This window comes from Periophthalmus magnuspinnatus, chromosome 12 (assembly GCF_009829125.3).
Source record: "Periophthalmus magnuspinnatus isolate fPerMag1 chromosome 12, fPerMag1.2.pri, whole genome shotgun sequence".
Classification (NCBI taxonomy): Eukaryota; Metazoa; Chordata; class Actinopteri; order Gobiiformes; family Gobiidae; genus Periophthalmus; species Periophthalmus magnuspinnatus.
Genome location: NC_047137.1, coordinates 7,264,461 through 7,277,625, shown reverse-complemented (window position 1 = coordinate 7,277,625; position 13,165 = coordinate 7,264,461). Strand labels below are relative to the sequence as shown.

General features: G+C 38.7%; 1 protein-coding gene across 1 annotated transcript in view; it reads right to left on the bottom strand.

The window, feature by feature from the left end:
• Positions 1-4,915: 4,915 nt before the first annotated feature.
• The window catches only part of LOC117379308 (ephrin type-A receptor 5), a 125,234-nt gene continuing 116,984 nt past the window's right edge, over positions 4,916-13,165 (bottom strand). The window contains exons 17-19 of the mRNA XM_033976002.2: positions 7,599-7,792; positions 5,564-5,728; positions 4,916-5,252 (exon numbers count right to left, since the gene is read on the bottom strand). Coding sequence (XP_033831893.1) covers positions 5,135-5,252; positions 5,564-5,728; positions 7,599-7,792 — 477 coding nt within the window. The 3' untranslated portion in view covers positions 4,916-5,134. The remainder of the gene's footprint in view (positions 5,253-5,563; positions 5,729-7,598; positions 7,793-13,165) is intronic.

Sequence of the window (13,165 nt, the reverse complement as noted above, 5' to 3'; positions counted from 1 at the left end):
AGGTCCTATATTATGCAAAATTGGCTCTTGTGAGCTTTAAGCCATGTTAGAATATTGTTACCTGCTGAAAAACATACATGGAGTTTTTTGTTTGAGTAACCCTTTATTAGTCTGTCTTTCTTATTAGTCTGTATTAGTCTGTATATATTTTGAGCCAAAGCCCAAAATGTTCTGTTCCATCTTGTGATGTCATGTAGAGTAGTCCCTCACTATAAAGCTGTTCACTTTTCTCGGGCTTGCTGTTTCAGATGTTTTAGTGCAATTTTGCATGTTTTTTTTTTTTTTTTACAGGGTATGAATGTTTATTGTGTTCTGAATCCTGACCATTGTTTCCTCCGTGCCGTGTCTCCTGTACAATACAGAATACATTCAGCTTGGCAAATTTACATACATGTTTGATTGCTAGCAGTGTGACTCTGAAGTGCTGTTTGTTTGCAAGTTTTCTCCCCCAACAAAACCCACAATGTCGAAACGTTCTGCACCCACAAAGGCGCCTACGAAGGTTTGAACTTTGAGAGAGTTTAAACAAGAGACAAATGTGAGAAAATGTTAACGCTTGTCTGAAAAAAGTGTATCAAGTGTGTGGTGAGGCGTTTAACATCCTTAACACATATATAATAACTGTAAAAAATAAAGCTGACTACATAGCACATTTCACCTATTGCGGGTTATTTTTAGAACGTAACCCCCGCGATAAACGAGGGTCCACTGAAGTGATCGTTTTCAAGGTAACAGCTACCTTTTAGCTTTTGCTCAGAAGAGACTGGCAATCCCAGGGCTGAAATCATGCAAATTATTCTAGTGAAGGTGTGTAGACTTAAAAAACACAATATACACCTATTTTACCACATGACATCATAAGGTCGAACAGAGCGAGAGAAGAACTCAGTCTAAATCTGCAGGGTTTGTGTGTTAAACATGTGCGAATGAAACAAAACACAACTCCAGGTCTGTTTGTGATGACGAAACAACATTATAACATTGATCAGAAACTAGTCTAATAGTCCCTTTAAGTAGGTTCATTTCTCTTGAGTTATCATTGTATGTCTCCAGGATGTTGAGGTTGCCACATTTAAAAACACAGAACCAATTTCATTAATTCGCCAACAGTTTCTGAATTGATTTTATAATTTGAGAATGTTGTACTTGAAAATACGCATTTAATTTGTTTGGAAGATAACAGTCTGAGTCTTTAAAAGTGCAACGCCTCTCTCCAATCCCATTTAACCTTACATTCCTTAAGTGTGCTATTCGTGCTTCCATACAGTCATGTCAGCGTCCATCTGTCCCTCCTGTCTTTACAAAACTAACTGTACAATCTCAGTACTTCTGGCTGTAGGAGAATAATATGGAAAAGTAATAAATGCCATCTGCAATTCATTTTATATTTCTCTACGTACTGTCATATCCTGCAATGTGATGCAAGTGGTGAACATGGTAATATACACAAAGTTACAAAAGTTAAGCAGGGTTAGCTCGTTGACATCATCGAATATCTTGCTTCATATGATTCAAAGTTCATAAAAACTAACTCAACTTATTTTTGGCGACATCCACACAAGTTACTTAAAAAAATGTCAGTTACTAAGAGACCAAATCGCTGTATTGCTTTTTGACTAAATGCCACAAGATAGAGACGAAGTGCTGAAACAGATTAGTGCATTTTTTTGGTTCCAATTTTGCATAAATATGGCCAATTTCGGGGGAAAAAAGTGTACTCAGATTGCGTGAGGACACTTTTGTAGCGTGTGGATGTAGCGTCTTGCTGATAAAACGCTAAGATTCATTGCTCTAGAATGCAAACTGCCAAGATACATCACGTAGTTTGTATATTATTATTAATATTGTGTTAAGCGCTAAGATGGCTAAGCAAACTGTCTAAATGATAAAAGAATGCTCCCTGCTTTAAATATATATTACACTATATACACAAAAGACATATATGCCAAGCTGCTCAGTAGTCCCAAATACTGTTATGATTCAACACAAACACTTTACATTACCCAGTTTCAAAAGTAGTACAAATAAATAAATGATTATCAAGTTGATATTGCCTCCATGTTTTCCAGCAGTTCGAAGAGAGTGAGGTTGCTTGGGTTGTGGCAAAAGTGTTGGTGGGTTGGACAAAGTTGGTTTATTCCTTGAAATACCTGAAGTTGGTGAAGGCTATGGAGAACGCTAGCACACACATGAATGAAGGCTGCATTGGAGTCCATTGGCATCCTATAGAATCCATTCAAACACAACCAATCCTTTGATAAAAATCTGTTATGCCAGAATTTTCCACTGGGACTATCCAACGTCAGGGAAAAAAATAAACTGACATTCACCAAAAATGAAAAGCTGTCATTTGTCAGATAATGAACACTCCGGTTGGATGTGGGTTATGGCAGTGCACGGAAGCGTCTTGCCGAGTTAGTTGATGCTTCGGATGCTAGCGTGGTCTTTTTATACTGTGGAAGTTTGAAATCCATAGGAAGCATAGCACTAGGGGAATTCCGCAAGACTATTTCAAAGCGCGTACTGTTCATCTGATGTGGTGGTTTGTACAGTTTGTAGAATCAGAATACAGTTGTAGAGTCCCGACATATTCAGATAATATTTGCATGTGATTGTGAATTAGTGTATGTGAAGGCTGATGGTACATGTCGACATCGTGTTATAGGTTTCACAATACATTCAAGAAAAAGAATAGTATGTAGCCTGTAGCTGCTATGGAACTAATGACAAACTTTACAACTCTAAATGCAATTACTGGAAGCTGGTATTGGATAACAATTATTTTGCCTATTACTGCTTGATAGTCTTGCTTTGAAAAAATAAGTCCATATTGCTGTTTCAATTCAACATTTTCCAAAATAAAAATGTCTTAAAAAAAAAAAAATGCCAAAATGATTTTTTAAAAGCTCCAACTAATCAGTTTTAACAATTTAATTTTACACCAAGTACAAAAGAAGGACTTAACTAATGTATGGGACTGGTTTCTATGGTTACCAATTGTTGTCTTTTGCTTGTGACTGCTATAATAGTTTTTCATTGCTGCGTTTTCAACTTCATGGGCTAATTTAAACTGATTTCTTGTGCGGTTTTAGCTACTTTTTATAAGGTATAATTGAATGTTTGCTATGTTCCACTTTGCCTGTTGCATATTTACATTAAAGAGTTCAATTGCAAAAACGGATATCTCAGTTTGGAAAGAAAAAAAAGTCAAAAAGTGTTATATTTGTTATCGTGTTTTACAAATACCCTCAAGAAACATAACGTCTAGTGGATTAGATCAAGGAGGGATGGATGACTGCAGTAAAATAGATTTGGTGTCAGACTTTTTAAAATGGCACTTCACGTCTGTTTTTGTGAATGAACTCTTCTGAACTCTTCTCTGGTTTGACTCCAATATAGTGCTAATGCAGACTGAGTTTGGTCCAAGATAAGATTTGGGTTTTATTTCCAATTTGCTCTCAATTTTGACAGGGTGTGTGTGAACGCAGCTTTGGACGGATGTGCCAATTACAAATTATTTTAGCTCCAAGCCCAAATATTTGCTGGATATTTGGCGAAATTCGATATCTCTGATCTAGCTGTATTATATTTTACACTCGATTGCATCATATTTCATGTCTTAACATTGAAACATAGGGAACATGAGGAAATATAAAAAAAAGCATGTCAAAACAAGCCTTAAAGAAGATTACGCTAACAACAATATCTGTTTTTTGTAATGATGTGTATACCCTGCCTGAGAAAGGTGTCCGTGCGGAGGTTTTTACATCCTGAGGCAGGCGTTAACAGTTCATTCAGCCTGCTTTGTGGACCTCCTATTTGTGATCCAGCCAAAAATGCGCTAGAACTGTCAAAATCCAGTGTTTCGACTTGGTTTGAATAGAATCTCATCAGTGCAGAGACGCAAAGCTCTCCAAAAATTACACAAACGCAACAGTAAGAATGATAAAAATGTTTTTGTGGTTTTCACAACTTTGTCCACCATCGCCTTTCTTTCAATAGCACCAGTCTGTTTGGTTTCAGTGCTTCAATGTTCCGTAGTTCCATAGACCGATCAATCAACCAACAAAGCAACCAATCAACCAAGAACTTGCTTCCATAACTATAACTAGGAATGGGACGAGATCTCGCGAGACCAAACTGCCACGAGAATGCGCACACAAGGGAAAAAACATCTTGTGAGATTTTATCCTCCATTTTTACATTTGGCACAGGGATGAAAGGAGCGCAGGCTTGGGAAGGTTGCGCATCTTTCAGCAGATGTTGCTCATATATTCAAAAATTTAGGGACAGGAGTGCTTCTTGGATGTGTAGAGATTGTGCGAAATTGTCCGTTTGGTGCTCTTCACTATAGAGACCAGTCTTAAATAAAAACGTTGAAAGAACAAAATAATTAAAAGCCTTTATTACCACATGGCAGATAAAGTTAAAAGTTCAGTGCCTCAGTTTTTTTCAAGTATGTGTCAGAGAGAGAACACTTTAACCTCTGCCTCACTCTTTATTTCGTAGTGATAGGACCAATATTGATGCAGATAATCAGTACTAAAGTTGGCAGAAAGAGCTCTCTAATTCGTCTAATTCACCTACGGACAGCGCGGAACATGTTTTCCACACTTGTTTGAAGAAGATCCACAAAGAGATATTCAGGCCTTCTTCCTCAATAACTTAATTTAGAGAAAGAAAGAAGTACTCTGTCTATAGTGCAGGCAGCAGTGGAAGTGGAAGAGCCGGAGTGACAGAGAACATAGGTGTAGATCCAGTTCTCATTATCTTTTATAAATAAAATGTTCAAAAAAATAAATATGGACTTAAATCTGTCGTAGGATGATGACTTAATTTGATCATTTTTATAACTTTACAGCAAATTATTTAAAAAAAACAAACAAAACTGTGAACTGATCCAATTATTCCAATATATAGTAGATTATACAAAAATCTCGTCTTGTTTCATTCGTGCGGACCTTATCTCGTGTCTCGTCTCGTGGAAATTCTGTCTCGTCCCACCCCTAACTATAACCACAACACTGGGTTTCCTTGTCCATAGAAAGTGCTTGCTAAGCCGCTCTAGGTCCAACAGCAGGTTCCGTGTCTTGTAGGTCCATTCTATCCGAGTGTGTGTGAGTGTCTGTACATATTAGGGGCAGATTTTGACAGTAGAGCTGGCACTGTTCATATGGACCCTCATTTCTTGGATGCTAGTGATGATTTTCTTCTGATGTCCAGCGAGGTTTACTCCAACCCGTCGTAAATCCCTATAGGAGAACACAGTAAGAAATGGTAAAAGTCAGTGTTGGGAAGTAATACATGTTTCAGGGATTTAGTATTCTGTGACTAAATACATTTTCAGAGTCTTCTTCAACAATGAGCCCTATGCACAAGGCTTTTAAAAATTGTAAAACTCCAGGGAACCAGGGTTAAAGGCAAAATGTATTTCAAAACTAAGTACAAGACTAAACAATGAATGCAATTGTAACTTTTGTAGCCCTACTAGGTGGTAGTATCCATTGAAGGACGTTAAGGAACTGCAAACTAATAAGAATTACCATGATATTGAGCTACTTACTCTGATGTCATTTGGGCCACAGTCTCCAGTGAAGAGTATCCCCCCTCCTCAAAGAGCTCTGTGTATCGACCCATCTTTATAGAGTCCAGCCAGTCCCCCACTGTCTGGGTCCGGCTCGAGCAGTCTCCCTCCACACTGGCATGCTCCACCAGCAGGTTGGATACCCTGTAAGCCAAACGAGACAAAAATATTACATCAAATTTTATTTCATTATCTGCTTTTACATCTTTAAAACCATTGACAATAATACTTATGAATATTATGACAAGTACTACATTGAGAAGTGGTTGGTTTTACACTCTTGAGTATTTTTTTTAGAGAATCACGAGTATTAAACATTATTATTATTATTATTATTATTATTATTATTATTATTTTAATTATTATTATCAATCAGTTTAACTCTTTATATTTTACCTGCCCATACACTATACTACAGGTCAGAGACACCGCAGGATCAACCTATGACTACAGTTACTGCTAAAGTAACTACTATACTGAAATATTGTACTGCAACTACTACCAACACTGCTATTGTTCACCTTCACTATCACTATCAGTATTCCTTCTATCTGATCATACTATCCACAAACTGTTGTCATGTTTTTCACTGACTCTAATGGTCTTTAATATATTGCAGCCTTATACTCCACCCTGAGGTCAGCTGACTACCTCCTGGTGCCCGGGCCCAAAGCCAGGCTCAAGAGGTGACAGAGCCTTTTCTACGGCAGCACCCAGACTATTATTGTGCTTTTGCTATGCATCTTATTATCTGTATATTTGTTTTTTGCTGACTTTTATGTGAAGCACTTTGGGCAGCGGAAGTTGTTTTTAAATGTGCTATATAAATAAACTTGAATTGAATATTCTCTTCCAGCATTAATGATCTGAAATGATTAGATGCTAATTTAATACATTAGCTACAAAGAAAAAAATAGTTATTCCATTACAACATAATAAACACAACACCATTCAAAAGTTCAAATGTTGAGTTTACGCAAACATATTAGAGACAGAATATATGCATTCTATGTCTGTCTCTTCAGCCATTTCACGTCCATTTTGATTTTAATTATAGAACAGTGGAAGCCTTTAGTGCAGTCTGCACTTATACTTCTTCTGAATGATGATGGGCCTATTAACTGGCAGCAATAGCTTTAATTCACTTTCAAGGCCTGTGTGAGTCAATTAAATGTTTATTTATTTGAACTATGGGAGTAGAAATGACGCTGTGTTCTCAAGCAGGCTAACACTTCCTCTAATGGAATATGAAAAGAAAAAGTTTTCTAAGGCCTATTATTAATATTAGAGCATGTTGACTCATAGAAGCACACTACACTACACTACACTACACTACCCGTAATGTAAATATGTAATAAAATATTTAAGAAAAAACAAACAAATGTCTGTGTAATCCCTCAGTCATTCAGGTACAATCCATAGTAAAAAGAAAATTCAATCATGTTAACTGGACCAAAAGTTCTCCCATTTATTTATTTAACTCCATCCTCAGACCTAAACCTAAACAAAGAAAACAATAGGGCTTGCCAGTATGCTAATAGGTCTGAGGGCACCCTTTAGGGGCCTGAATGATTATGCAAAATATGACTCAGGCACACTTCACACGTAACGTAGCTCAATAGACCTAGATAACAAACTGAAACTGTAAACAACAGGTGTGTTAGTCGGATAGACGTAAGGCAATGTCCACCAGCAATTTGAGCAGAACTGAAGAAGGGGCTTGGATGAGCATACTATTAACTATTTTTTAATGCTAAATAAGCTATCTGAAGCTATCTTTGAAAAACAAACAAATAAAAGTGTAATTTTTCCCTTTCATTGATTTATATTGTCACCACTACCACTATTGTATGACAAAAGTAGCATACAAACTGTCATCTATATTTTTTCTCATCCATTAACAGGCCTATGCAACATCCTTAGGCCATCATTGTCTTTTCGATAATACTGGACTCAAAATATAAAATTTTTAACTCCAGTTTCGTCAATCCCTTTCTTGTCACAACACCATTACCTGTGCGATGAGTTAACCAGCTTCTTTAGTGAACTCGGGTTGCGGATGAATTTGTCCAGCAGGCAGACTATCTCGTCAAACTTGGGCCGGTTGGTGCGTTCGCGCTGCCAACAGTCCATCATAAGGTGATACAGGGCCTCGGGGCAGTCCATGGGCCCGGGCAAACGGTAGCTCTCCTCCACCGCCTTTATAACCTGCCAACCACATGGAGAAAAATACAAGAGACAAACACAGGTGAGAAGTGAACATGGACTGGACTAAGTAGCTGTCAGAGAGCGGCTGTATCTTCATCCATTTTCAAGAAAAAGAGTTGGAAGAAAAATAAAAGTAGTGCCTGGTTTTAGCTACAGTAATCGGTAAGCTTGATTTACGGCTAACAAGGGTTTATATTGGGGCTCAATATTTACACTGAGTACTATTTTATTGCTTATTTATTTATTTATTTTTTTAATGGTTAATTATAGGTACATTCTGCTATATGTGTTAACTCATGTGTTTTAGTTAATCCCAGAACTATTTTAAATAGACTTTTTTTTTTTTTTTTTTTATCTTGCATTGTTTTATTTTTTATTATCTTAATTAGTGGCATAAAGTAGTTTTCTATGGTCAAGAGCTCTGACTGAAAGGACAAGATCGGGGATACAAGCGGAGGAAATGGGTTTCCTCCGTAGGGTGGCCAAGCGCACCCTTAGGGACAGGGTGAGGAGCTCGGTCACATGGGGGGAGCACAGAGTAGAGCCGCTGCTCCTACACGTGGAGAGGAGTCAGCTGAGGTGGACACCTCTCTTGGGAGGTGTTCTGGGCATGTCCCACCGGGAGGAGGCCCCGGGGAAGACCCAGGACACGCTGGAGGGACTATGCCTGTCGGCTGGCCTGGGAACGCCTTGGGGCCCCACTAGAGGAGCTGGAGGATGTGTCTGGGGTGAGGGAAGTCTGGGAGTCCCTGCTTAGACTGTAGCCCCCATGACTTGGTCCCGGATAAATGGAAGAAAATGGATGGATGAAAGCAGTTTCAATATTATTGTTTATCGCAATATTTCTCTGTAGCAATAAACCATGCTTCAAATTTCTTACTGTAACAGGTCTAATGAAAGGTGACCAATGAGCTCCTTTATTTCACGTGTCACTGAAAAAATGGGTCTGGAGATGGACGATCGCACAATCACGTTTGACCGGTCTTGAGCAAGGGAGGACGTGGAGTCCAGACTAATCTGTATAAAAAATACCAAGAGATATCATTCTGGGTTTTCCAGGCAACACTTACTTTTGCCCCACTTTTGAATCTTATATTTGATAGACATTTTGCGTAAAGTCATTGTTTGCAAGTTTGTAGAGAAGATATTTTGTTCAACACAATCTTAGCTCGTCAACGCCGCGGGGACTGTCAGCAGCTGCCAGAGCAAACTGCCTGTAGAAGCACTCTGAAATCCTGGTGGTACCATAGCCTCCGGGCAGCTGCTCTCTATCTGACCCCAACCTCCAAACCCAGCAAGACTCACCCAAAATCCCCCAAATCATCAAAACAAACCCTACTGCTTTTATTTGTGTATGTAATTTACTGCTGTGTCGTTTTAATCATCGCAGAAACGCTTCTTTTGGGGGCTGTGAAAATTGCTAGATGAATAATGAATAAATCTTTGGTCGTTGAGTTTAAACCCTGCAAGCTCCCCTTTCCCAGCCTAGTTCTGCCAGCGCGAGACACAGAGGGGAATTGATTTGTTGAGTTCATGACAGTTTTTACTTGTGTCAAAATCCACACTAAAGACAGAATGTGAAATGGATCACACACACACACACAAGGACGGTAAGACGGCAAATCAAATTACTGCTGCGATGAGTGGGAGAAGGAGGCAGGAGGGGAGATAAAAGAGGAGCAGAGGGGAGAGAGATGGGTTGTGTCAAATAGACTGACATGGGATGAGTGTGCCGTTACAAAGGGTCAGGAGAGTCAATAAAGAATAGGAGCCACTGTACTGCGTGTGTGGTCCACTGTCAAGGAGTAGAGCTAAATGTAGCATTCTGTTGTTTGGGCAGCAGAGAATTATTCAAATGAAGGTTTACGATCTCTAAACACGCCAAGCTTCAAAAAACAAATGGTAAATGGTCATGTTTTTATACAGCACTTTTCCACCTTCAAGGCACACCAAGTGCTTTACATCAAGAAACCACTCACACACACATTCACGTACATATTCATACAACAGTGTGCACAGATACTGTGGGCGAGATGGGTTAAGTGCCTTGCCCAAGGACACAACAACAGTATACATTTGTGGGAGCTAGAATCGCACCGCCAACCTGTGAGTCAGTGGATCTGACCACTCAACCAATGATGTTTATGTTATTCAAACCACCAACCTTTAGATCAGTGGACAAACACTCAAACCAATTGAGCTACTGTCACTACTGGTGTTGTATTTTTAAAGCAATTCTGTGTAACTTTTTGTCCATGGCATGTCACTTAGATGATTTTCCGTGGAGGTAAGATAAATGTTATGCCATATTGTGCCAAGACCCAGTGCCCTCCTCCAGGCCAAGTTAGTCAGAGTAAGGATACAGTTTTTCATCGATAAATAAAAACAATAAAAACATGCTTTCACTGTCTATTTTTTGACTAAATAGTTACAAGGTGGAGCATTTACAAATACAAATAAATATATACAAATAACAAAATATAAAACACAAAGAAAATGCAGGTCATTCAAACAACAATAGCAAAATAAGTGAGAAATTTAGAGTCTAGAGTTGTCCAGGAATTAAATCCACATCCTTGCTCAGAGGCAAGTGAGATATTAAGTATTAATTTGCAAAAAACAAATTCTATTTTGAAAATCTTAGAAGGAGGAATTGAATAATACTTTTATAGCAGTCAAATATATTTGGCAACTTATAGTTTTCCAGAGTCTCCAGAGTATATGTTCTACCAGCCAAAAATGCTTAATATTGAAGAAAAAAAATATATATATCACACTGGGGTATAAGTCGCATTTTTTGAGGAAATGTATTTTACAAAATTCTAGACCAAGAACAAACATTTTATCTTTACAGGCAAGTTATAATAATAACAATAAAATAGAGAACAACAGACTGAATAGTACCGGTAGTACAGCATGCTAATGTAACAAATGATAAACCCTTTTCTTTTTGTTTAGCATCTGTATGTCCTGTTTAATGTAAATTTATTTTAAAATATATATAATGCAAAATGTACAAAACACAGACTGTATAGTGAATTCCCACTAAAAGCATGCACAATAGGTAAAATCCTCCAGCTAAGGTAAACCTGACTAAGCCTAGCTCAATATCTGGACATGGGGTCCCCTGCAACACTGAAAGATGGATCAAATTAAACAGACATTAAAGTGCATCTTAACCTAAATTCTAAATGTTTGCTTTGAGTATGATTTACATTTGGGATGTGAGCGACAGCGGCTGGGTGCATTTTAGCATTCTTTTTTCATCACTGCCAATCATGCATTTACCTGTAGAAACACTGCTACTTCCAAAATTGTGAAACAGTAAAATACACATTTTCTTCTAACAATTCATATAGTACAAGTTGTTACAGTTGTGTCACATTAGAATCAGAGATGGGTAGAAAAGTGTACACCAACACCAATAACATTACCAACATTACTAACCCTAACCCTAAGTAGTTTGAAGTAGTGGTCCAAGAAATTACTCAAAAATACTTGGGAAACTACTGCTCAAGTACAAGTAATTGTAAGGGTTACTATCAAGATGTAATATCTGATTTATAATTCGATGTTAATGTGACAGAATAGCAAAACGATGAATGCTCAAATTATGGCATTTTCAAAGGACAGACCGCAAAAATGTGTTCAAATCATTAAATGAAGCATATGATGATGTATTTACAGCAGGGAAAGTGACCAAATATTACTTAAGTAGGAGTAAAAGTATACTGTCTGAAAACTCCTCTGAGAAGTACAATTTCTTCCAAAAGTTACAGAATACTACGGTGTTAGAATATATCTCTCTATATTGCAGTAGTGTAGTGGGAATGCACACAACTTGATCTGACTCAACCCATTCAGTACCTCTACCGGTGAACTTGCATATAACGAGAAGAAGACATTTTGCGACACGATTGAGAGGCAACTTGAGCTCAGAGCGGGAGGGGCGGGGTGAGCCGGTGCTCTGGCTCTGCTCCGCTCAGATCACAGAAAATCCGGCATAACGCTTTCAATTAAACATCAAACGCTAGCTCTCCTCTCTCCTCTCATCCTCCGCACGCTCATCTCCAGACTGCTGCTAGACAGACTGCCTAATAAGCGCGAGCAGGAGAGGGGGTGATGGAGGTGGTGGGTGGGTGGGGGGGGCGGTGCTCCGGGGTCAGTGCCAGGGTGAGCGTGCATATGCGCTTGTGTCTGCGGGTGAGAACGCTTTGGTCGTTGTGAAGCGAGCTAAACTTTTACTTTCCTAGCACTGTGCAATAGAGTTAGTCATCATTCCTTCTCTCCTTTGGAACTCAAGTGGGGGCCCTGAACGCAACTTGAAGGCAAAGTGGCAAGGAGCTTTCAAGTGTGTATGTAAGTGACTTAATTTTTGCCCCCTGGATTAATTATGTAATCTAAACTATTTGCACCACACGATGTAATGTACATTATACCACAAGTAATTAAATGGTAAATGGTTGCATATTTTTATAGCACTTTTCCACCTTCAAGGCACTCAAAGCACTTTACATCAAGAAACCACTCATCCATTTACACACACATTCATACACCAGTGTACACAGACACTGGGGGTGAAGTGGGTTAAGTGTCTTGCCCAAGGACTCCACGGCAGCATTCAGCTATGGGAACTGAAATCGCACCGCAAACCCGTGGGTCAGTGGATATGACCGCTGTACCGAGAGCGGGATTTGAACCACCAACCTTCAGATCAGTGGACAAATACCAACATCAACTTCTCTGGTTGGTTGGATATTTTTGGATACATTAGTTTTTCACAGCGGTTGTATTATTATAGCATGATTATAAACTGCCTAAACTGTGTCTAATAGAAGCTTTAAAGCACTGCCGTGTAACTTTTTGGCAAAATGTGACTAAAATATATGTTTTTTTTTCAGTTTAGTTGCACTTATTGGACTGAAAAACCTGGCAAAATATGCATCCTTACACTGAGCGGGCTTGCATCTCCATAAACCTGACCCTTACTTGGCCACATGTAATGTTACTTTGGCTATGATATTCCACAGTATTGCATAAAACCCCTATCTCCGTGGATCCTGTTTTAAAGTATGGTTTTAACTTGCAAATGTCATGACACCTCTTGAAAGTTCCATGCTGTATCTTTAAATGGGGACTGCTAATGCAATTCCACTGCAAGTGTGGTGAAAATAGATTTAGCCATCTACCGCACTTACAACTTGTTCTGTTCAGAAGCAAACATACTGAAAGCCCACTATTCCCGGTGATTATACACTAATGAACTCATACCAAACCCAACTCAGATCTCAATATCTGCAAATAGCCACTACCACCTCGAATACACACAGCATGTAACCTGGCAACAATTAGACTAATGAACCATTGGCTACA